Source organism: Neofelis nebulosa, chromosome 8 (assembly GCF_028018385.1).
Source record: "Neofelis nebulosa isolate mNeoNeb1 chromosome 8, mNeoNeb1.pri, whole genome shotgun sequence".
NCBI classification, from domain to species: domain Eukaryota; kingdom Metazoa; phylum Chordata; class Mammalia; order Carnivora; family Felidae; genus Neofelis; species Neofelis nebulosa.
In genome coordinates, this window is record NC_080789.1 from 48,106,899 (window position 1) to 48,132,882 (window position 25,984).

Genomic DNA, 25,984 nt, shown 5'->3' on the forward strand with positions numbered 1-25,984 from the left:
TTGGGACAATTAGCATACAAACAGTATTTGCAGCCAGGGGTAAGTAAGAAAAAAAATATTCTGGTTCAAGATAGAACCATAGAAAATAGAAAATATTTATAGGATTAACAAAGGGAAAGAAGGAACACTAAAGGAAACTGAGAAAAATTGGCCAAAAGGACCGGTGAAAAAGCAAACAGAAAAAAATCACAGAAAGAGGAGGGCAGAGAAGAAAGAGAGAGGAAGTTTCTAGGAAAAGAAAGTGGTCAATTCAGTTAGATAAGATAAACTCTGAAAATGCCCAGTTGGATATGGCCTCAAGGTCTCTGATGATGAGGGCATCAGAGTGATGGAAGAAACTGAATTGCAGTCAGTTTAGGAGGTTAGGAAATGAATTCCTCAGACTGAATGCCTTTCCAGCTACTCATGAAGCAGGGAGGTGACAAGCGTCGGTAAGATTAAACAGAAGAAATGAGTCATTGTGCTTAAGATTCACGGTTCTTTTGCAAATCTCTTTTGTATCGGGTAACTTGGGCTAACCTAAGTGGGCTCAGAACATTGACAAAGGCCCAAACTCGGGTTTTTACTTTGAATTCACAGAGCAAATCCTAGAGCTCCCTCTTGGGGTTGGCGATTCTTGTACATTCCTAGTCTTGGAAACCCAAGAATAAGCAGACTGTGGCTCTGGGGCTGTATGTGGCCCTCAGCCTGTTTTCCCATGGCCTGGGAACTAAGGATGGTTTTGTTTGTTTGTTTGTTAATGTTCTCAGTGCTTGGAAAAAAAAATCAAACAAAGGAAAATATTGTATGATGTGGAAATTTTACAAAATTCAAATCTCCGTGTCATTAAATGCATTTTCGTTGGAACACAGTGCTCATTTGTTTAGGGACGGCCGATTTCATGTTACAATAGCAGAACTGAGCAGCAGTGACAGAGAATGTATAGCCCCACAAGGCCTAAAATACTGTCTGGCCCTTTTGGATAATGTTTGCAGACCTCTACTATAGAAGACTGGACAGGGCAGTCCTGACACTTTAGATTGCTCTTCGAGAGATAAAAATAGCTTAGTTCTGGTCATCAAACTCAATAAAAACACACTATAAATTTTGTCTAATTTTCCAAAGTCTTAAGTACAGAAACAACCTCGGCATAAGTAGACCCACATGAATGGTACATTTCAGGCCAAAGTCAGTTTTCACCTTTGGCTTATTTGTGCTTGTGATGTCTTGGGACACAGCTGGACAAGACTCTGTGCCTAGCACTGGGACAGGCTAGAGTAGATGAAGAAAAAGCCAAGATCTGCAACTAGAATTGTGCCCTAGTGTGGAATAGACCCCGGGCAAGTCCTAAAAGTTAAGTGACAGAGAACACTAAAAGGCCAGTGATGGTTTATTGAGCACTTCCTGTATGCTAGGCATGTCAAGCGCTTTATATACAATTATCAAGATAAACAAAGCCAACTCGTCCTCTTTTGCCAAGAGTGAAAAAAAGTGTGAAGGATGGTAATAGAAGTATATCATACTTTCACCGCAGGATGAATAACAACACAAAAGAGAGGCAAACAAGATACTATGATGGGTCAGAGGAAGTGAGCTTAGTTGGGAGGAGGGAGAGGGAAATTTGGGCCTGGAAGAAAGGAAATATTTTAACAAAGAAAGAAGATGGAAGGTGTAATAGCAGGAGAGTGCAGGGTAGTACATTTGAGGAATAGCATGAAGGTTCTACTGGTTGAAATGGAGGATGTGTGTAAACTAATTTTTTAACTTACAAATTTATTTTCAGTTTGCCATGAAAGCCTTTCTGACTCTGCCCAACAGGGGAGATCTTAGGTTCAGTTACACCTTGACTCACAACTTGACTATAGACCGCATTTAGACACTCCAAAGGCTAAGCCTGGGAACCACAGACGGCCATCAGGACATGCGCATGTGCTCCCAGGAGTCATTGCAGCAGTCTGTTGAGCATGCACTGAAGATTCAAGGAAGCAAGGTGCCCATCAGGCAAACATAGAAGCTACCTTGGCTTACAGGCCCTACTCCCTGCGGGAGCCAATATCGCTTATAACCACTTCCTAGGTATAGTTTCTAGAGTTCCTGTGAGAGACACACCAATTACTTAGAGTCACAGCACTCAGGGAAGTCCAAAGATGTGACTTTCTGCCTGGACTGATTGTTCTCTCACTCCAGACGTTGTTTACCAAACAGAGATCGCCTTCCCCATGCACAGTGTTGCCTGGCGGCATGATTGACATACTGTCTTTATCACATTGCCTGAGAAACCAAATTCTCAAGCAGAGTCAAATTCTCAAGCAGAAAGGGAAAAAGGTTTTGTTAGCCCTTTACTCATCCTCCCCAACATCTACTCCAATGTCACTGCTATCCTCAAAAGTAACTTCTGTTAATTACTTTTCTAAGAATTTACATAAAGTTGTATACACATCGGTAGGCATTTAGTTTATATCCAATTTTTCACTATTACAAACAAGCAATTAACATCCGTCTGTACATAGGAGAGTGTTTCCTAGTAGTGAAATTATTTGATTAAATGATAAATATACAATCCTAATAGATAATATTACACTATTAATAATCTTAATGCACACCAGCAGTGTATGAATGCCAACCCCCCCTATTCACTCTTCTGTGACACTGTTTATTAGAAATCTTTAAATTTTGTCTCTACAGTGAATGAGAAATGGTCTTGCATTCATTTACATTCCCCCAATAACAAGCGAGTTTACAGATATTTTCAAATGTTTATTGACCATTTGTATTTTTCATTTGAATTACTTGGTCATATTCTTTGCACATTTTTCTATTGAGTTGACTTTATTGATTTGTGGATAATATACACACACACCCATATCTATATTATTATATATTATATGTATTATATTCTACATATGTGTACTATGTTGGGCAGTGTATATAATGTTACATATATTATATATAATGTCATATGTTATATATATTACTACATATGGCATATATATTGAAATGTTGTTTATATACACATACAAATATTTGGGCATTTTCAGATATATAATGGGAATTATTAATGATTTTTGATCAGGACAGCTTGGTGCTGGGAGGAGTGATTAGGCATTGGGGTTTTGGAGTTAGACCTGAGTCTGCCCAGTTCAAATGCTTTCTAGTATGTGTAAACACTTGGTTAAACACTTAATCTCTTTGAATCTCACTTTTCTAATTTGTAAAATGGGATAATCATATGCATTCACCGAGTTGTCTTCTTTTTAAATTTTTAAAAAATGCTTACTTATTTTTTGAGAGAGACAGAGAGAGAGGGAGGGAGGGAGAGAGAGAGAGAGAGAGAGAGACAAAGTGTGAGTGGGGGAGGGGTAGAGAGAGAGGGAGACACAGAATCCGAAGCAGACTCCAGGCTCTGAGCTATCAGCACAGAGCCTGACGTGGGGCTTGAATTCACAAACCACGAGATCATGACCTGAGCTGAAGTCGGACGCTCAACCGACTGAGCCACCCAGGCACTTCATTGGATTGTCTTTAGCTCAGTTTGGGGCCATAAAGTATTCAGTCAATGGTAACACTTAGCATTATTTTTAAAAATTGAAGTGTAATTCACAAACCATAAAGTGTACAAGTCAGTGGCTTTTTAGTATATTCACAAGGTTGTGCAACCATCACCACTATCCAGTGCCAGATACATTTTCATCACTCCCAAAAGAAATCCTGTATCCAGTTACTCCCTACCCTCAACCCCCATCCCCTGGCAAACCCTAATCACTCTTCTTTTTTTTTTTTTTAATTTTTTTTAAAAGTAAGCTCTACACCCAATGTGGGACTTGAACCCATGACCCCAAGATGAAGTCACGTGCTCTACTAACTAAGCAAGCCAGGTGTCCCTAAGCCCTAATCACTTTCTATCTCTGTTTTTGCCTATTACATATATTTCATATAAGTGGAATGATACAATATATGGCCTTTGTGTCTGGCATCTTTCATTCAGCATAATGTCTATATGGTCTATCCATATTGTAACATAACACTCCACTTTTACTGCTGAATAATCCATTGTATTGATATACCAAATTTGATTTATCCATGCATCAGCTGATGGACATTTGGATTGTTTCTATTTGGGGCTATAATGAATAATACTCATACAAATATTCATGTACAAGTTTTTCCATGGACATATGTTTCCAATTATTTTAGCTATATACCTAGAGGTAGAATTGCTAGGTCACATAGTAACTCTATGTGTAACTTTTTTTTTTTAAGTTTATTTATTTAAGCAATCTGTACACCCAATGCAGGGCTCGAACTCACAACTCCGAAATCAAGAGCCTCACGTTCCACCAACTGAGCCAGTCAGGCACACTTATGTTTAACTTTTTTTTTTTTTAAACACATATTCATTTTTGAAAATTAGAGAAACAGAGCATGAGTGGGGGAGAGGCACAGATAGGGGAAGACACAGAATCCGAGCAGGCTCCAGGCTCTGAGCTGCCAGCACAGAGCCCAACGCAGGCCTCGAACTCATGAACCATGAGATCCATGACCTGAGGCAAAGTCGGTTGCTTACCTGACCAAGCCACCCAGGCACCCTAATGTTAACTTTTTAAGGAACTCCCAAACTATTTCCATCAGAACCCACGCTGATTTACATTCTCATCAGCAATGTGTGAGAGTTTCAATTTCTCCACATCCTTGTAAACACTTGCTATTGTCTGTCTCTTCTATGATAGTCATCCTAGTGAAGTAATACCTCATGATGGTTCTGATTTGCATTTCTCTAATAACAAATGATGTTGAGCATCTTTTCATGTGCTTATTGGCCATTTATATTTCTTTGGAGAAATGTCTATAGAAATCTTTTGCCAAACTTCTAATTGGTTGTCTTTTTATTACTGAGTTGTAGGAGTTCTTCATATGTTCTGGATACTAGCCTCTTTTCAGATATATGATTTGCAAATATTTTCTCACATCCTGTGGATTGTTTTTTCACTTTCTTGGTAATGTCCTTTGAAGCATAAAGTTTTTTGTTTTTGTTTTTTAGTTTATTTTTTTTGAGAGAGAGAGAGCATGAGTGGGGGAGGGACAGAGAGAGAGAAAGAGAATCCCAAGTAGGCTCCGCCAGTGTGGAGCTAGACCCGGGGCTCAAAACTATGAACCATGAGATCATGACCTGAGCTGAAACCAAGAGTCGGATGCTTAACCAACTGAGCCACTCAGATGTCCTGAAGCAAAAAGTTTTTAATTATGAAGTGCAACTTATCTATTTTCTCTTTGGTTGCTTGAACTTTAGGTGTTATATTCATATTTTATTCTTTTTTATTCAATTATAAATAAAATTTTCTTAATTTTATTTTCAGTTCATTGCTAGTGTATAGAAATATAACCAACTTTTGTATATTGATCCTGTATCCTGCAACCCTGATGGATGCATTTATTAGCTCTAGTAGTTTGTGTGTGTGTTTACTTCCTGGGATTTTTCTAAGAACAACATCATGTTGTCTACAAATAGAGATAATTTTACGTCTTCCTTTCTGATCTGGATGCTTTTTATTTCTTTTTCTTGCCTGGTTGCCCTGGCTAGAATCTCCAGCACAATGTTGAATAGATGTGGTCAAAACAAACATCCTTGTCTTGTTCCTGACGTTAGGGGGGAAAAGCATATAGTCCTTCACAATTATTTATAATGTTCACTATGAGTTTTTCTTAAATGCCCTTTATCAGGTTGAGGAAGTTCCTTTATAGTCCTAGTTTGTTGTGTATTTCTATCGTAAGAGGGTGTTGGATTTTGGTCAAATGCTTTTTCTGCATTTATTGAGATGACCATGTAGCTTTTATCCTTTAGTCTTTTAATTTGGCCAATTTATTAGTTGGCTGGGGTTGCCATGACAAAGTCCCACAGGTTAGGTGGCATAAACAACAGAAAGTTTAATGTGTCATCAGGGTTGGTTTCTTCTGAGGCCTCTCTCCACGGCTTGTAGCTGGCTATCTTCTCCCTATGTCTCCACATGGTCTTCCTAAGCTTTTTATTAGGATCCAGCCATACTGAATTAAGATCCACCCTAATGACCTCATTTTGACTTAATTACCCCATTAAAGGCCCTATCTCCAAATACAGTCATATTCTGAAGTACTGGGCATTAGGACTTCAACTTACAACTTTTCAAGAGACACCATTCAACCCCTAACAGCCTGTAACGCAGATTGGTTTTTACATGTTGAACCAACCTTGTATTCCTGGGATAAATCCCACTTGATCATGAGATCACTTACTCCTTTCTATATGTTGCTGGATTCAGTTAGCAAATATTTTGTTGAAAATTTTTACAAACAGCTAGTGTTATTATTCTTTATTCCTACCAAAGTACTGTTACATATGCTATTTCACTTTCCCTTAAACAGAATTCTATGAGGTGGGTAGGATATTCACATTCACTAATGCAAAATGAAGCTCAGGAAAAGTGAAGTGATTTTCTCCCAATTATAAATTTGCAGTAGTAGATAGTATAGACTGGAATCAAAACTACAGATGGGAAGAACATTAGTGCGATGAAAGAAAGCAGGATTTGGTAAGAACAAAGAGAAACTTTGTATGGCTGGAAGTTAACAGGGTCAATTTGAATGGCATCAGTGATTTCAATGATGTAAGAACTGAGGTCATCTGCTGATGTGCACAATAAGAGTAAATAGACTTGTGGTTTCAATTCATGCATGTAATTAAACCAAGTAGAGATGACAATTCTCATTAATTTTGAGATCATGATTTGACCAGATTAGCTGACGGAGAATAAGCCAAAGTTTTGATGGTAGGGATTTGACTATGTCAGTAACAGTACACCATTCCTTCATTCTTGGAAAGTTAGTTTCCAAGGTGACTGCCAATTCATACAATCTTTGCTAATCCTTGATGGAGTTAGTACCATGACTGTTCAGTCAGAGAATGCTGAATTCAAATTCTATTTCCGGCCCCAACAGATTGTGTGACTTTGAGTCATTTAATTTCTGCAAGACTGTATTCCCTCATCAAATGGAGGAATTGAATTAGATGTTCTCTAAACTCCCTTCCAGTTTTATGACTCTTATTTAGTGAATAAGGGGAGTGGTGATTCAGTTCACTGGAAATTTTTAAGCAGCAATGATGAATTCACTAAGGGTAGACTAAGGAATTACTAAAGAGCAATGAAGCCTAGAGGGTAGAGAGCAGGTAAGCCAGGCTGGGTGGCCAGCGAAAGTGGGAACGTAAACAGACTGGGGTGGGTGGGGGGAAGGCTACCCAGAGTTAGGAATATCATGGGGCATATTACACAAAGCTACAGGAATCTAGGTGGTCAATTAATTACAAATAACTACAAATAATTAAAAAGCCAGACGAGAGAGTCCAGGCTGGGACAAAACACAAATAAAACCCCTATCGTTAGCCACCTATTTTTATATCAGGATCATGATGTTATTTATCTCAGTTCACTGAATGATGCACTGAAGAGCAAGGATTGAACCTGAGTCTCTCCAGTAGTTTCTGAAGTCCTGGCCCATCAGCTTCTCTAATCATTCACAAGTCATGTTTCATGTTTCTGAACTGTCACATGACACTTCATAATGAACAGGAGGCAATGTTCTGATAATCAAGACATCTGTTTTTCCTTTTCACTTAATTTTATTTTTTTAACTTTATTTATTTTTAGAGAGAGAAAGCCTGGAAGGGGCAAAAAGAGAGGATGAGAGAATCCCAAGCAGACTCCATGCTGTCAGCACAGAGCAAACGTGGGGCTGGAACTCACAAACTGTGAGATCATGACCTGAGCTGAAATCAAGACTCGGACACTTAACCAACTGAGCCACCCAGGCAACCCCCCCCCACCCCCCCCCGTCTTGTAGAATATTTTCAAAGTTTGTATAATTCTAAACAAACTTTGCCACTTAAAATGTTTAAACATTTTAAGATGAAATTTCTAATGTCCATTTAAACCATTTTTAAAATGTACAAATCATTGTTTTTGTATACGCACAAGATTGTGCAATCATCACTACTAATTCCAGAACATTTTATCACCCTAAATAGAAATATCCTTCTCCCCATCCCCTGGCAGCAAGTAATCAACTTTGTTTTTGCAGATTTGCCTATTTTAGCAATTTCATATACATGGAATCATACAATATGTGGCTTTTGTGTCCGACTTCTTTCACTTAGCATGTTTTTAAGGTTCCTTCATGATGCAGCAGAATCAGTATTTACTTCCTTCTGGCTGAATAATGTTTCACTGTGTGGATACCATATTTTATTTAGTCCTTCATTAGTTGATGGATATTTGGGTTGTTTCCTTTTTGGCTATTATGCGTAATTCTGTCATGAACATTAATGTACGAGTTTCTATATGAACATGTTTTCATTTCTCTTGGTTATACAACTAGCACAATTACTGGGTCATTATTGTAACTAAGCTTAACTTTTTGAGGAATTGCCAAACTATTTTCCTAAGTGGCTACATTTTTTTACATTCCCACCGGCAACATGTATGAGGGTTCATTTCTTCATATTCTCAACAACTTTTTTGTTCTGTTTTGTTTACAATTATAGCCAGCGTGGTGGGTATAAAAGTGGTATCTCATCATGACTGATGGTTCTGATTTGCATTTTTCTAATGATTAATATTGAGCATCTCCTTATGTGCCTAGTGGCTATTTATATTTCCTTGGAGAAATGTCTATTCAATCCTTTGTCCATTTTAAAATTGGGTTGTCTTTTTGAGTTATAAGAGTTTTCTATATACTCTGGAGAGATCCTACTTGGATTAAAAGCCAACACAGAAATAAGAACTGACAGAGGGCAAAGCTGAGCCATGATGACGTATTTTGCATTCTTGTATTCATCCATGCATAAAGTCAGACTTACCTCCATGAAGCTTAGTTTTTTGAACCAACACATTCTTGGGGCTAATCTGACTAGAATAATGGAGGGGTGATCTTCCATGCCAGGATCACTCAAGTAGAATGGGACTTTTCCTCCATTAGTTTTTCTGGTCAATCCCCAGGCCCTACCCTATACTGTGGGCATTGGGTAGGAAGCAGGGGAAAGATGAATGATGCCTGGCACAATTAGAAGTACCACCTCCAACCCCATAGGGCCTCTGGTGAAAATTTTAAGACTACAGAGACCTTTGCAAAATCTCCATAATGCTTATAAATTCCACAACTTAAAAATAGAGCAACAAAGTAAAAAGTAAGGCAGATAAATACAAAGTATCTAAAAATGCTAAAGTGGGTAAATACAGAAAATACAGAATCCTTGCATTAGGCATAGACATGGTTGCTATTTTTAAGAGCTCTGTAACTAATGTTAATGTTACATGTTTTCCAAGATACTTTCCTACCTACTATTGTCCCTAGGGTGCCTACACAGATCAGCTGACGTGGCCTTAAGTACTACTGAATGTTCAAATTACATGAGTCCAAAACTAGAGGGTTTGCCATGTGGATCTGAACAGGACAGGCTAAGGAGAAGTGGAGAAATTGGGGGTCATATGTGAAGCTGATGCATAGCTGCTACCTATGTATCTTTGGAAAATGTAGAAAGGATGAAATATTTTTCTATGTGAAAATGAATGACACTGTGGTAGTTAGGCAGAGTAATACTTAAAATATGATCTTTGCCATCTCCATGCAAAAAATGAGTGCCAGTAAGAGATGTGTGATCACAGTACTATGGAAATACATTATTGTAGGAAGAGAACTACAGGTGCTTCATCAGAGAGGAAGAAACACATCAAGAGGCAGACACAAGATCTGTAAACTACATTTATTGAGTACTTACTGGGCAGTGGCACAACAGATACAAAAGAGTTATTAGGATGGGGACAGGTAAGAACTTAAAAAATTAAATATACATGTTAATTTACCACTAATTCTACCAGGAAAGTACAAAATTTTTACAACTTACACTTTATAATGAAATTGTGATGCTTGTCAAAAGGATAAGCTATACATACAAAGCGAAAAAATTTTTTAAATTGTGCTTAACATCATTAGAATTACCCTAAAATGGGTTGATAAAATGCCTATTCAGCATTCATTCTCATTACACACATATATTTCACTTCCTTAAACACTGCTTGAAAAGTACAAATACTTTGACTTAATTGCTGAGAAATCTGTGGTCAACAACTACATGTGCCGTTTCTCTAAGAAACATCATGGCATGTGCGGTCCATTTCTCCTTTAAAGTCCATCTTATTTTCAGCTTAGCTTACTATCAAGTTCTCTTAGAACTGTTTATATCTCTTTTGTCTGATCATCTTCTTCAAGTTTCCTGATTTCATTTTTTAAACAATTTATAGTTTCACGACTTGCCTTTAATCTCTCCTTAAGCTCTGCGATTTCAAAGCTTGTTTTTTTTTTTGCAGCTTCTAATTTTTCTCTGGTTTTCACTTCAAGTTCTGCAACTAAGGAAAACATTTTTATCGAACTATTTCATTTTTCTCAGATGTCTAAGGTATGTTATAGAGTAATAAATATGGCATTTCCTTAGGTCAGTTTCCATGATAAAAAATATAAACAACTTAAGATATATTACATTAAACATAAGGAGGTGGGTAGAAAGTCTGAACTCTCATGAGAGAAGCTAAGACATTTTTTACAACTAAGAATGAAATTTGGCCACTCACAGTTTAAAATTTACAATTAAGATGTTAAGACATAATGTCCTCGTTTTCCTTTCCATACACAAATTTGGAAATAAGGGGGCATACAATCCAAGAGACATCCAACTAATAAGAAGAGCTAACTAAATACAGTGTTCTGAGGGCACCTGGGTGGCTTAGTCGGTTAAGTGCCTGGCTCCTGATTTCTGCTCAGGTCATGATCTCACAGTCCTGAGATGGAGCCCTACATAGGGCCCTAAGCTCAACGTGGAGGCTGCTTAAGATTCTCCCTCTCCCTCCGCCTCTCCCCCACTTGTGCACATGATCTCTCTCTCAAAAAATAAAAATAAATGTTAAAAAATTAAAAGCAAATAAAGAGGGGTGCCTAGGTGGATCAGTCCACTAAGTTTCCAATTCTTGGTTTCATCTCAGGACATGATCTCATGGTTCCTGAGACTGAGTTCTGTGTTGGGCTCTGTGCTGGCAGCGTGGAGTCTGCTTGGGAGTTTCTCTCTGCCCCTGCACCCCCTCTTGCGTGTGATCTCTCTCTCTCTCTCTCAAACATTTAAGAATAAACAGGGGCACCCGGGTGGCTCAGTCAGTTAAGCGTCCTACTTTGGCTCAGATCATGATCTCCTGGTTTGTGAGTTTGAGCCTCACATCGGGTTCTCTGCTGTCAGCACAGAGACTGCTTCGGATCCTCTGTCCCCCTCACTCTCTGTCCTTCCCTCACTGGTTCTCTCTCTCTCAAAATAAATAAACTTAAAAAAAAAAACAAAACACATACATACATACAGTGTTCTTAATGTACAGGTGAAACATATAAACAAAATCACACTGGTAAAACAAACCTTTATTTTTTTTCTCAAAAAAGACAGCAATAATTCTTAGGTCTAAATTCCAGCTGTACCATTTATTAGCTGTGCCACTCTTAAGTTATTTATTATTTTTATGCTCTTTTCCTCACTATATTATGATGTATATTATAATAAGACTATAACAAATACCTCATATAATTAAAAAAATATTTTAAGTGTAGTTTTTAAAAAGTTTATTTATTTATTTAGAAAGTGCGTACTCGCATGCCAGTGGGGGAGGGCAGACAGACAGGGAGAGAGAGAATCCCAAGCAGGCTCTGTGCTGATAGCCCAGAGCTTGACACACGGCTCAATCTCATGAACTACTTGCCAGATCATGACCAGGGCCCAAAACTGAAGAGTCAGACACTTAACTGACTGAGCCACCCAGACATCCTTAACTTCTAGTTTTAATTGCTTCATTTATTTTGCGACCTATTTCTTTCTCCCAAACTAGTCTTCGTGGTTTTACAGAAATTCTGGTAGATAATGTGCTCTTTATCTACCAGAAAAGTTGAGCTTTTCTATTTTCTTGGTGCTTGTGGAATGACTCCTACTGGTATTAATGACCAGCTAAGTCAAAGAGGACCTAGCATCTTATGAAGTAGGGTAAGCAGAGCTGTGAACTTCCATTTTTAGTTGATATGTAAACTTTATTCAAACATTTTAAATGAATTAATGTATATAAAGTATCTGGAATACTGCCAGATACATAAAAAGCCATCCTAACTACCAATATGACAAAGAAACACTAAATGATATCTAAAACATTCTAGCTGACTACATAACAAATTACTAAAGAAAATATCATTACTGTAAAATAGAATACACCTATTTATTATTTTTAATGTTTATTTAATTTTGAAAGAGAGAGAGAGAGAGACAGAGCACGAGTGGGGGAGGGGCAGAGAGGGAGACACAGAATCCGAAGCAGGCTCCAGGCTCTGAGCTGTCAGCAGAGCCCAATATGTGGCTGGAACCCATGAAGAGACCATGACCTGAGCTGAAGTCAGCCACTTAACTGACAGAGTCACCCAGGTGAATACATCCATTTAAATATTCCATTTGGATAGTGTAGTATTATGCTTTACAAAGAAAAATGCCTACTTTCATCCAACATTTCCATCTTGTGGGCATTTCAGGTAATTGCTGCTGATGCCTATTAAAGTGTAGCTGTACTTTGGTAAGATATCACTGACTGGAAGCAGCACGGTTTGGAAAACCAGGGCAAAAAAGCCCTGTGAAATGAGAAAGACTTCGGTTCGAATATAACCTTGGCCCCTTATTGGTTAAATGCTGATATCACGTAAGTCTCCCTCAATCTGTTTTCTATTTGGTACAGTTAAAACTGTATTTCTCAGAGGATTTCTGAAAATTAAGTAATAAATGTAAATCACCTAGCACATTAAAAGCATGCAGTAATATTTCTTTATTTTACTCCTGGCTGGGGACTTTCTTTTTGTGATACATTTTGTAATACACATAAAATTTTATATTGGCAAAACAATCCTTACTTTCTTTGTGATTTCTTTCATTGCTTTTATTTTTAAAATTGATTTTGAAAATAGTAGTACCTACACATGATACAAAATAAAAAGGCTGAAAAATGTAGATGATGAAAAAAGGTCTCCTTTCACTCCCTCCCACACCAATCCCACACTGATTATTCCCGGAGATAATCAGTTGTAGGTTTCTTTGGTATATTTCCAGAAGTAATTTGTTCATAGACAAGCACACACCTAAGTGATTTCTTCTCCTCACTCCCAAACAAGTAGTATCAGACTATATATGCACTGCTCTGCACCTTGCTGTTTCACTTAATATTACATCTGAAAGCCTATTCTATATCTTAGAGCTGTCTTATTCTCTTAAAGGCTGTAGACGACCTCACTAAATGGACATACATAATTTATCTGTCCCCTTTGATATGCAGGGTATTTCCATTTTTTCTTTTACAATGGTAAAATGTATGCTGTGCATAATCATTTCAGTATACTTGTGACATAACCAGTACACCTGCAGGATAAATTCCTGTTAAGTATCATTGTTGGGGCAAAGGATACACGTACTTGTAACTTTGAAGGAACGCCAAGTGACTCTTTTCTATTAATTTATGGGGCACCTGGGTGGCTCAGTTGACAGTCCGACTTTGGCTCAAGTCATGACCTCACAGTTCGTGAGTTCGAGCCTTGCATCAGACTCTGTGCTGACAGCATGGAGCCTGCTTCAGATTCTGTGTCTCTCTCTCTCTGTCCCTCCCCCACTCATACTCTGTCTCTCTGTCTCAAAACCAAATAAACATTTAAAAAAAAAAAAAAAAAGGTTCTATCAATTTACAATCCCACTAGCATTTTTATGTCTGTTTCCCTACTGTTTCAACTTTTTGGTCTCAGTTACTCTGAAAGGTTAAAAATGGTATTTCAGAGTAATTTTAATTTGTATTTCTCTTTTACCACTAAGGCTGGCCACTAATCTCCCTCTTCCTTTTTATGAATTATGTTTTACCTTTGCTAATTTTTCTATCACATTACTGGCCTTTTTAAAAAATTGAGGTATAACTGACATGTTAGTATCAGGTGTAGAACATAATGATTTCACATTTGTATATGCCGCAAAATGATCATCACAGTAAATCTGGTTAACATCTGTCACCATAGTTACAAAAATTTTCTTTCTTGTGGTAACTTCTAAGATCTCTTAGCAACTTTCAAATATGCAATACAATATTGCTAACTACAGTTTCCGTGCTGTACATTACATCCCCATGACTTTATTTTGTAACTGGAAGTTTGTGCCTTTTCACCCATGCAGCCATTTCACCAACCTCCCACTCTTGACTCCAACAACCACCAATTCATTCTCTGCATCTATGAGCTTAGTTTTTGTTTTTTAATTCCATATATGAGATCATTTGGCATTTGTCTTTCTCTAACTTATTTCACTTAGCATAATGTCCTCAAGGTCCTTCCATGTTGTCACAAAAATGGCAAGATTTCCTTTTTTTTTTTTAACGGTTGAATAATATTCCACTGTATATATATTCCACTGTGTATATGTTTGCTCTATCTACTCATTCATCAATAGACACTTTGGTTGTTTATTGTAAACAATATCTTGGCTACTGTAAATAATGCTGCAAAGAACATGGGGCTGTTTCTGTTTTTGTTGGATCATATAATAGCTCTATTTTTAATTTTTTGATGAATTTCCATACTGTTTTCTGGAGTGGCTACAGCAATTTACATTCCCACCAGCAGTGCATCGGGGTTCCCTTTTCTCCACGTCCTCACCAACACTTGTTATTTCTTGTCTTTTTGATTCTAGCCATTCTAGCAGATGTGAGGTGGTATCTTATCATAATTTTAAGTTGCATTTCCCTGATGAGTGATATTGAGCACCTTTTCATGTGCCTGTTGGCCCATCTGTATGTCTTCTTTGGAAAACTATTCAGATCTTCTGGTCATTTTTAAATTGGATTGTTTGCTTTTTTTTTTGCTATCAAGTTGCAGGAGTTCTTTATGTTTTTGGATATGAACCCCTTATCAGATACATCATTTGTAAATACCTTCTCCCGTTCATTATGTTGCCTTTTCATTTTGTTAATGCTTCCCTTTGCTGTGCAGAAGCTTTTTAGTTATTGGCCTTTCTTACCGATGTGCAGGAGTTTGTTATACTTTAAAGAAACTAGTCATTTGTGATATGAATACAGTATTTTTCATGGCTTGTCTGTCTTTAGACTTAGAGTGTTTTACTATGCAAAAATTTTTCTCTCCTTGCTCCCTCTCTCTCCACATCAATTACAAAATGTATACTGAGTGAAAGGCACTTTGTTAGATGCTGAGGTAGAGGAAGAAAATAGACCGGAAAGAAAAATGTCATAGGGAGCTATGAGAGCAGACTGGATTCATACCAACATGAAAGGGTGTGTGTGTGTGTGTGTGTGTGTGTGTGTGTGTGTGTGTGTATCAAGGAAGGCTTCTTGGCAGCAGTAAAATCTGAACTGAGTTTTAAAGAATGAGAAAGGAATCAGATGGAAGAAGCGGACACTGCAGGCCCTGGAAACAGCACATATAGATTTGGGAAGCAATAAGAAGTCCTGTACAAATGGCAACAGATAGTTTTAAATGTAGTCAGGAAGACCTGATCCGACTCCTTTGTCAAAAGGACAGCATTCACTGTAATATAGATTCTTGTTGTTTGGCTTAGTCATTACACTTTATTTTTTGACAAATCGTAAGACTGCAAAGGGCATGATATATTTGGAAGAAGACCTGGGCTAATTAACAATGAGATCATAAAGGAAAAAATTCAAAAACTGCTTTTAGCTTATTTCAGTTTTCTGCTTCCTATATATTAAATGATCATATAAAAAAAAGTTTGTTTTGGGGCACCAGAGTGGCTCAGTCAGTTAAACATCCGACTCTTGGTTTCAGCTCAGGTCATGATCTCACAGTTTATGAATTTGAGCCCCACACTGGGCTCTGTGCTGACAGTGCAGAGCCTGCTTGGCATTCTCTCTCTCTCTCTCTCTCTCTCTCTCTCTCTCTCTCTCTCTCTGTCCCTCCTCTGCTCGCGCGCCCTCTCAAAACAAAGAAATAAAACAATTTTTAAAAACTTATTTTAAATTTCCAAATTAAGCCTCAATTTGGAGGAAATCAATCCAAAGAGGAATTATTTTTGCCAAGTCATATAACTTACTAGTTAGTAGAAGCACAAACTATGAGGCTTTTACACAGAGAACAGTTTATCAACAGAAAAGAAAGAGCATGGACGCGGGTTAAATCCTGGCTTCGCTGGGTGATTTGGGACAAGTCGTCAAGTCTCTCTATGATCTAGGGCCTTAACTCACAAAATGGGGCTAATAGTACCTTCCTCCTAGGGTTGTTAGAGGTATTCAAGAAGTTCTGAAATGTAAAGCACTTATCTAGTACACAGTAAGCTCTTATCACATGCGCACTATCGTTTTAATGATTCCTTATAGAAGTGATTAATAGCCAGATCACTGTACTTAAGCAATTTTCTATAAATTTATTGATGTAAATAGGTTCATAAACTTTTAATATGCAGGGTGTCTGGATGGCTCAGTAAGTTGAGGGTCCGACTTTGGCTCAGGTCATGATCTCACAGTTCGTGAGTTCGAAACTTGCATCGGGGTCTGTGCTGACAGCTCAGAGCCTGGAGCCTGCTTCAGATTCTGTGTCCCCCCTTCTCTCTGTCCCTTCCCCACTCACGCTGTCTCTCTGCCTCTCAAAAATAAAGAAATGTGATAAAAAGAAAATTATAAACTTTTAATATGCTACATAACATGCAACCTCTACTGTGAGTATTACTCTATCTAAATATATTGCTAAGTTTTTTGAACCTAAGTTGTGAAGACTGCCTAGGATGAAGTTCAGGCTCCACCACTAACTAGCCGTGTAAACTTGGGCAAGTTTCTTAAACTCCCTGTGCCTCCCTCTTCCAAGTGGATTACCTGAAAAGTTATTGTAGATTTAAATAAGTTTATACATTTACAGATTTAGATGAGTAAAAACAGTAAGCGTTTAATAGCTCTGATATTTTATTATAACCAAATATTGGGTGTAATGCCCTCAAATTGGTAAAAGTGTACATATCTTTTTTATGTCTTTAAGATTCCAAAATTGCTTTCCTAAAAAGGCTAAACAATTCATGAGAATGCAAAGTTCACCAAATCCTTAACATGTACTACTATTAAAGATTCCTTTTGCTAATTTGATACAAATATGGCAACCCACTAATGTTTGGCTTGCATTTTTAAAATTACTAGCAGGGCCAGTATTTTCCCACTCTATTCTCTAGCCATCTCTTCTTTCATCTGTCTGCCCATGGCTTTTGTCTATTTGTCAATTGAAGTTCAAAATTTTTTTCTACGTTATCAAGTTCAGGTTTTTAAAGCTATGAATCCCTTGCCATATTTTCCACAAATTTATTTTTTTTCGTCCTTCTGAAATGTAGAAGTTAAATATATTTTACAAAGCCAAGTCTGCCTTTCTTTTCATGTAATTTCTTCTAATGTGATTTCTTCTCATACCACAAATTTAGCAAGTCTTCCTTACCAGGACAGAAAGTCACTTCTCTAATTTTTTAAATGACAGGTTGCTTGACTTAAAAAAAAAAAAAAATTACTACATTTAATTAAACTGGAATTTGTTTTGTAAATGCTACGAGCAACAATCTAAATTAAATTTTCCTTCCAAAAGCTTAACAGTTGTGCCAATATCATTTATGGAATTAGATACTGTTAAGAAAATAAACTGAATACAAAACATGTAATTTACTGATAAAAACTTCCCAAGGTTATACAACTCCATACCATAAGCTTTAACACATCAAAGTCCTTTTTATAAAACACGTTATCAGTACTACCTACCATACACACCTGAATTAATATCAGTTTGTTGAAAATACAAAAATGTGGGCACTTGGGTCATTATTTTTTTAGTTTATTTATTTATTTTGAGAGAGAGTGAGTTGGGGAGAGGCAGAGAGACAGGGAGGGAGAGACAGGGAGGGAGAGACAGGGAGGGAGAGACAGAGGGAGAGAGAGAGAATCCCAAGAAGGCTCCATGCTGTCAGTGCAGAGCCCAATGTGGGGCTTGAACCCATGAACTGCGAGACCATGACCTAAGCCCAAATCAAGAGTCAGGCACTCAACTAACTGAGCCACCCAGGTGCCCCTGTGGGCATTTGAATTTTAAAAGAGAAGTTTATTCTTATGAATTGGGCATGTTTCCATAGTATAGGAGAAAGATCTATAATGAAGAGGAAATGACCAATACAAAATAGCATATCAGTAGTGCTTGTTACCTTCTAAAAGTGATCATATACGTATGTTCTATGTTTATAACAAAGTAGTCCAGGTAAATGTTCTTGCAGATGTAAAAAATAAAGCATAAAATTTTTTTTTTTTTTTTTTTTTTTTTTTTTTTAACATTTTTTTTTTATTTATTTTTGGGACAGAGAGAGACAGAGCATGAACGGGGGAGGGGCAGAGAGAGAGGGAGACACAGAATCGGAAACAGGCTCCAGGCTCCGAGCCATCAGCCCAGAGCCTGACGCGGGGCTCGAACTCACGGACCGCGAGATCGTGACCTGGCTGAAGTCGGACGCTTAACCGACTGCGCCACCCAGGCGCCCCTGAAGCATAAAATTTTTTAAATCAGTATGATTTAAAATTTTAAGTGACTACCGAGTTGTAAAATTGTAATTAGTATTCAGCTCTTGTAACTCCTAGTCACAGGTTTCATGAAAATACAAACAAAACACCATTACAACCATTAGCAGTTAAACCGCAACCCCCTTCTCTCCTGCATTCTCATCCCCCACTCCCTCTTTTATTGCGTTCACCTCTTGTGGCCTACAATATACTGGCTTATTTCCCCCCTGATATTGCACCCCCTCCCCACCTCTTGACCCCATATCCTACTTCTGCTACCACTTCCAAGGCTACTACTTCCCTTTATAGCCAAGCTCCAAGACAGTTGCCCCCAGCGCTTGTCTCCATCTCCATTTCTCTCATTCTCTTTTGATCCATTTCAGTTGATCTTCTGTCCTTACCATTCTCCTTCCATTGCTCCTCCTAAGGTCATCAAGAACTTCTACTAGCCCGTTTCTCGGCTCTTATCTTACTTGATCTATCAGCATTGGACCACTATCAGTATCAGTTCTAGCAGTATTGGACAGAGCTAATGACTATTTCCTGATACACTGTCTTCACCTGACTTTACATTATATGCACCGTGTTTTTCTCCGTACTCACTGCTATTTCCTAATTTCATTTGCTGGTCATCTCCTTAATCTCTAAATGTTGGTGCCCATGGCTCAGTCCTTAGACCTCTTTTTTTATCTTCACTCACTCCTTTGATGATACTAGTTGGTCTTAAAATTTATAAATCCATCCATATACTAACTTCCAAATGTGTATCTTTAGCTTAGACCTCTCCTTAAATACTAGACTTGTGGGTGCAATTCCCTTACCAGCATTTCCACTTTGATGTCTTACAGGCATCCCACATTCAACATGTCCACAACAGCACTTCTAATCTTTCTGCCAAAGCCTGCCCCTCCCAGACTTCCCACCTCTATGAAAAGCAACGATGGTTTTTTTTGGCTCCTTGGGACCAAAACCTTAAGAGTTATTCTGTCTATTTCTCTCACATCTTATTCTTAAAACCATCAAAAAATCCTATTGTATCTATCTTCAAAATAAATCAAAACCTGACACCCTCTCAGCACTTCCACTGCTATTACTCTGGTACCACCTACCACTCTATCATATCTGGAATACTGGAACAGCCTCCTAACTATTCTCTCTGCCACTATACTTTTTGCTTTATGTGTGTTTTCAACACAGCAGCCAGGGTGATTGATCTTTTAAAATGTTTTATAATGTCACTTCTGTTAAAAACCCACAAACAACTTCACATTTCCTTCTGTTTAATTAATACTGTAAAGTACTTGCGGCTACCCTCAAGTCCCTAAATGACTTGATCCCTTATTAACTTTTTTGGTCTCACCTCCCCCTTCTTGTCTCTTTACTCACTCTACTCCAGTCACACTGGCCTACTCAGATATGCCAGGCATGCTCTTACCTTAGGGTTTTGCCCTTCTTGCTCCCCTGACACTTAACATTCTTCCCTCAGATAAGAATGGTTCACTTCTGGGACACCTGGGTGGCTCAGTCAGTTAAGTGTCCAACTTCAGCTCAGGTCATGACCTCATGGTTCGTGGGTTGAAGCCCTGTGTAAGGCTCTGTGCTAACCTCTCTGAGCCTGGAGCCTGCTTCGGTTTCTGTGTCTCCCTCTCTCTCTCTGCCCCTCCCCTGCTTGCTCTCTGTCTCTCTCTCAGAAAAAAAAAAAAAAAAAAAAAAAAAAAAATCATTAAAAAAAAAAAAGAATGGTTCACTTCCTTACTTCTTTAGGTATCTGTTCAAATGCCACAAACTCAGGGAGCATTCTCTGACCTGATATTTAAAACTTCAACTATCTCCTCCTACCAAAGGTGTTCCCTCCCCTACTTTATTTTTATCCATATCACCTAATCACTATCTTACACTTTATTGTTCTATTTATTTAACATCTGCCTTTATTTTACTAGAATGTAAGCTTCGTGAGAGCAAGGATTTTGTCTGGTTTGGATACTGCTCTATCTTCAGAACCGAAGACAATGCCTGGCATATAACTGGGGCTCAATATATACTAGAAGCAAATGAATGGAAGATCAAAGGAACAACTGAATGAATGGTGACATAAATGTTAACACAAGGATGGCAAACAGGTTTCACGTTGAGTGCCAAGTGCAAATGCTTGGCAGTAGCTGCACTAAGCGATGTGTAAGGGATTCTAAGGCCATGTTAGCTTAGAGGGAAAATACAACATGACTGATTATGAGTATGTCATTCTAGTACCTACCACCCCAGCATTAATTCAGATTAATAGGGCTTGATCTCACAAACCATGAGACCATGGCCTGAGCCAAAATCACGATTTGGAGACTCAACCAACTGAGCTACCCAGGCACCCCATAGCATACTTTACTTTATTACATGGAATAAAATACATATAAATATACAAAATATGTGTGGACTGTTTACCAATAAAGCTTCCCATCAACAGCAGGTTATTGGTAGTTAAGTGTTTGGTAAGTGAAAAGTTGTATACAGATTTCTGACCGTTGGGAGGTGGGGATGGGGAGGGTGGTTGGCAACCCTAACCCCGCATTGTTCAAGAGTCAACTCTAATTGTGTTCTGCAAGGTTCTTCACACAGATTTTATTAGCAAAGACTAATAAACAGGAAATGACTGAGTAACAGATTAAGCAAAATTAGTGAAAAGCTATGCTTAAAAGTAATTAGAGAATAAAAGACAGTATTTCAAAGAATGTGAGAGGCTGTTTTTTACCTTTCTGAAAGTAGGCCTACTTTGGAAACAATTTTTTGTTTTGTTTTGTTTTTTGAGAAAGAGAGAGAGTGCACAAGCAGGGGAGGGGGCAGAGGGAGAGACAGGGAGAACCTCAAGCAGGCTCCATACTCAGTGTGGAGCCCGATGCAGGGTTCTATCCCACAACCCAGGAATCATGACCTGAGCTGAAATCAAGAGTCGAATACTCAACCAACTGAGCTACCCAGGCACCCTTACTCTGAGAACAATTTAAAACATCCTTCTTAGATAGATGCTCTATAGTAATACATTTTTTTTAACTCCTAAAAATTTTACCTTTATATATCATTAGAAAAAAATTTAATACTTACTAATCATAATCTTTTTACCATTATAGAATACATTATTTTTCAGAATAATTATGAACTCATGGCACTTACATTCTGTTTCATGCTTATAGGCTCCTAACGTTAGCTGGCGAGATGTTGTTAATAATTGTTGCATCATTGCTGTTGGGTCTTGAAATATCTAACGGGATAGAATGAAAAAAGACCAATAACTTCAAAGTTCTACAACTTAAAATGCTTTTAAAATTCTCATTATAAAATCCTCTTACCATTTCATCATAGAACTCTGAAACCACTGTCTTTTTTCCCAGCATTGCATTGGTGTCTGACTGAAACAGCTTTAATAAATGATAGAGGGTCACCTGTGAAATAAAAATAGATGTCACACCTGTGCAATGATTTTCATCATCGTGAGACATCATGATTTCTGTAACTGAATTAGAGACTGGAATTAGCTAACATGTCAAATTCAGGATCGTATCTCAACTACAACTTACTGTGTGGCAAATCACTCAAACTCTGTATCTTATTTTCCTATTAGGTATCATTATCCATCCACATCGACTAAACATGAATGCTTTGAAGAGAGTAAGTATGGATGTTACAAAGTGTCTCTACAAAATGACTACATAGAAAAACAATATAAAATACAGCTATAGAAATTAAACTGGAAAATCATTAAGATATGAATTCTTTTATTTACACAGGTAAAACTAGATCAATTTTGACAGCTATTCTGTGAAGATTAAAGTCTACAAATTTACAGGGGGAGGGAAGATTTTATACTTTCGAAATAAATAACCAATACTAAAATGTTCAGTGAATGCAAAATATTTCTTCGGTGATCTATTATTACATAAATAACATAATAAATAAAAGTCAATGATAATTTACTTCTGTAGGAGCAACAGGTCTTCAAAATACCTAAGAACAGGTATAACAGGACATCAAAGGAAAAGCTTTGCAGCATAATGTGTGATTACTTGAACAAAATAAAACCTAGGTAGCAAAACAGCAGAATTGATGTTATAGAAACCAATTCAGAGGCCTCAAAGAATTTTCTAAAAGGTTAGCTAAAATCATTATAAGGAACATGTATGATATACCATACTTAATTTTTTTTTTTTCCATTTGAGAGAAAGAGAGCATGACAGCAGGGGAGAGGAGCAGAAGTGAGGAGGGAGAGTTAAAATCTCAAGCAGACTCCACACTCAGTGTGGAGTCCAATGCGAGGCTCAGTCCCACGACCCTGGGACAAAATCAAGAGTCAAATTCAACTGACTAAGCCAGCCAGGGGCCCCTATACACCATATTTAAAGCAGATAATTTAACAATTTCTGGAGTAGACAGAAGGGAGAAGAGACTACGTGAGTGGATTAACCAGAACAGAAAAACTCACAACATGAAAACTTAAGGCAGAAAACAGCAGCAGAGGTCAGAGCCAGCACTCCCAGTGGAACCCCAGGGAGGCTCCAAGCCCAAAGTTGGCAGCTATAGAAATCAAGAATGCTGTGTGGTGGCAAGGCCTGTTACCCTTCCCTTCTCCCATCACTCAGAGACAAGAGAGCATATCCTCCTGTGAAACTTACAATTTTTCACCCAATCAAATATGAAGCAAAAATAAAGATATTTTCAGGCAGCAATGGTTCAAAGGTTCATTACTCAGGCATCCTTTCTGAAATAATTCCTCCAGCAAAACAAAAAAAGAAGCCTGGAATGATGAAGAAAAAGAACCATCTGTCATCACATGAGGAGGTGACAGTATTACCTAAAATTGAAAAATCAGGAGCACCTGGGTGGCTCAGTCAGTTACGTGTCCAACTCTTGATTCAGCTCAGGTGGTGATCTCCCAGTTTGTGAGATCGAGCCCTGCATCAGGCTCCGCTGACAACATGGGGCCTACTTGGGATTCTCTCTCCCTCTCTCTGCCCTTCCCCCACTCACCTGCACATGCTCTCTCTCAAAATAAATAAAACAAAAAAATAAAATTGAAAAATCAAACAGATTGAAATATAGGAGATGCATGGAGTAATTTCTAGAGAACTGAAAAGAATCACTGTGGTTCTTCTTGGGAAGGGGCCAGAGAAGGGAGAAAGAAAATGTTATGAGTTAAATTGTGACCCTGCCAAAAGATATGCTGAAGTCCTAACCCTTAGTACTAGTAAATGTGACCTTACTTGGAAATAGGGTCTTTGCAGGTGTAATCAAGTTAAGATAGAGTGGTTAGGCTCTAATCCAGTATGACTGGTGTCCTCATAAGAAGAGAAGACACACAGAGACAAGGAGAGATAGGGGCCAGGTGACAATGGAGGCACAGATTAGAGTTATACTGCCAAAACCAAGAAACACCTGGGGCTACCTGGAACTAGAAGAGGTAAGAAAGGATCCTCCTTCTCTTGAGGTTTTGGAGAGAGCATGGCCAACACCTTGATTTTGGACTTCTAGCTTCCAGAACCGTGAGAATAAACATCTGCTGTTTTTGGCCACTCAGTTTGTGGTCCTTAAATTTTTTTTTTAATGTTTTATTTATTTTTGAGACAGAGACAGAGCATGAGTAGGGGAGAGGCAGAGAGAGAGGGAGACACAGAATCCGAAGCAGCCTCCAGGCTCCGAGCTGTCAGCACGGAGACCGATGCAGGGCTCAAACTCACAAACCGTGAGATCATGACCTGAGCCGAAGTCGGATGCCCAACTGACTGAGCCACCCAGGCGCCCCAGTCTGTGGTCCTTTATTATGGCAATCCTAAGAAACTGATACAGGAGACTTGTATTTTTTTAGAGTATTTTTTAAAACCGTGTGCACGTTTTACTTTTATAATTTAAGAGAAATTTAAAACTGCATCATAAAACTGTCCTTCCTTAAATTTATTATTCAGATTCCCAAAAGCATTCGTGCAGATATAGGCAACGAAAAACATCAAGATAGATGTCTCTAATTTTGAAGGATGTTTGAAGATTCTTAGAGCAATGGAAATGCCTATACTAGCTATGAAGATCATTCTAGGAATAAAAACCCAATTTTTGCATTCTGCTTCTAGGAATAACCATTCCTTTTATACTGGCTTAATCTATTAATAGGTTATTGGGTAACAAGTATTAGTCACAAGTTACTTAGGTCTTTCTTCTATATTTTAAATAAACCTTCATGACTTATTTTAAAGAGCCAACAATTAAAAAAGTATAAAGGCTTCATTGTACTAAAAGAAAATGATGGGCACCTAGTTGGCTCAGTCGGTTAAGCATCCGACTTCAGCTTGGGTGATGATCTCACAGTTTGTGAGTTCGAGACCCACGGTGGGCTCTGTGCTGACAGCTCAGAGCCTGGAGCCTGCTTCAGATTCTGTGTCTTCCTCTTTCTCTGTCCTTCCCCCACTCATGCTCGGTCTCTCTCAAAAATAAATAAACATTTAAAAAAAAAAAAAAGATGACAATAGTTTTTGGGTAATAAAATTCAGGCCTATGTAGATCTATATGGAAATTTATTCAGTAAGTTCATCACTGCAGAAGTGTCATAACCACTCTTTCCAAGACTGGACTTTGAATGTTGTCTTATACTGAAGTTATATGATACCATGATTTCTTTCAGAGATGTATTTTCCAATTGAGAGTGGTGGGTGAGACAGTTGAAGAACAGACAAGGCAGCACATTCTCAAAGTAAAAATGAATTCAAAGCAATCTTACAAAGTTAAAAAGAGTTTCTGCTATAGTAGCATTACTGATTTCTTCTTCTCTCTCAATATCTGCTGCATTTCTGTGCTCTATTCTCCGTAATAGACTATTTTCATTAAGGACAAGAACAGTATCTCATCTTTGTATCCGACCCCTAGAACAATATCTTTACAAATAATGGATATTTAATAATTTCTTGCCAAGTAGAATATAATGTCTTTTGAAAGTATTCTATTCTAAGAAGGACAAAAGAATGATAGGAGATCTGGAAACCTTATCACATGGAAAGTATTTAAATAAGCTATAGATGTTATTCAGGAGAAAAGAAAACAAATGTATGAACAGTTATCAGTAAAAAGTTCAAGGAAGCTTACCATAAACTAGAGCTTTATTACATTTAGAACTACCTAGATCTGAATAGGATGTTTCACTTAATGACAAAAGTCAAGAGTCTGTCTACTGGAGACAACAAGCCCAAACAAGACTCTCATTTGAAAGACTGCCTAAAGAAATTCCTACGCAGGAAGAGTATGGCCTATATTATGGGTCCTAAATCTTACTGTGCACCAAGATCACCTGGGTACTGGCCCCCTCTCCAAACCTA

At 38.0% G+C, this 25,984-nt stretch overlaps 1 protein-coding gene across 3 annotated transcripts in view; it reads right to left on the reverse strand.

Moving 5' to 3' along the window:
• The window catches only part of YEATS4 (YEATS domain containing 4), a 65,801-nt gene that overhangs the window by 34,059 nt on the left and 5,758 nt on the right, over window positions 1-25,984 (reverse strand). For 2 of the 3 annotated variants that reach the window (XM_058742049.1, XM_058742050.1), the window contains exons 5-6: window positions 21,980-22,072; window positions 21,804-21,891 (exon numbers count right to left, since the gene is read on the reverse strand). In XM_058742049.1, coding sequence (XP_058598032.1) covers window positions 21,804-21,891; window positions 21,980-22,072 — 181 coding nt within the window. Of the gene's footprint in view, window positions 1-9,747; window positions 10,410-21,803; window positions 21,892-21,979; window positions 22,073-25,984 lie in introns of those variants that run through there. The other variant, XM_058742048.1, reaches the window with a different exon arrangement.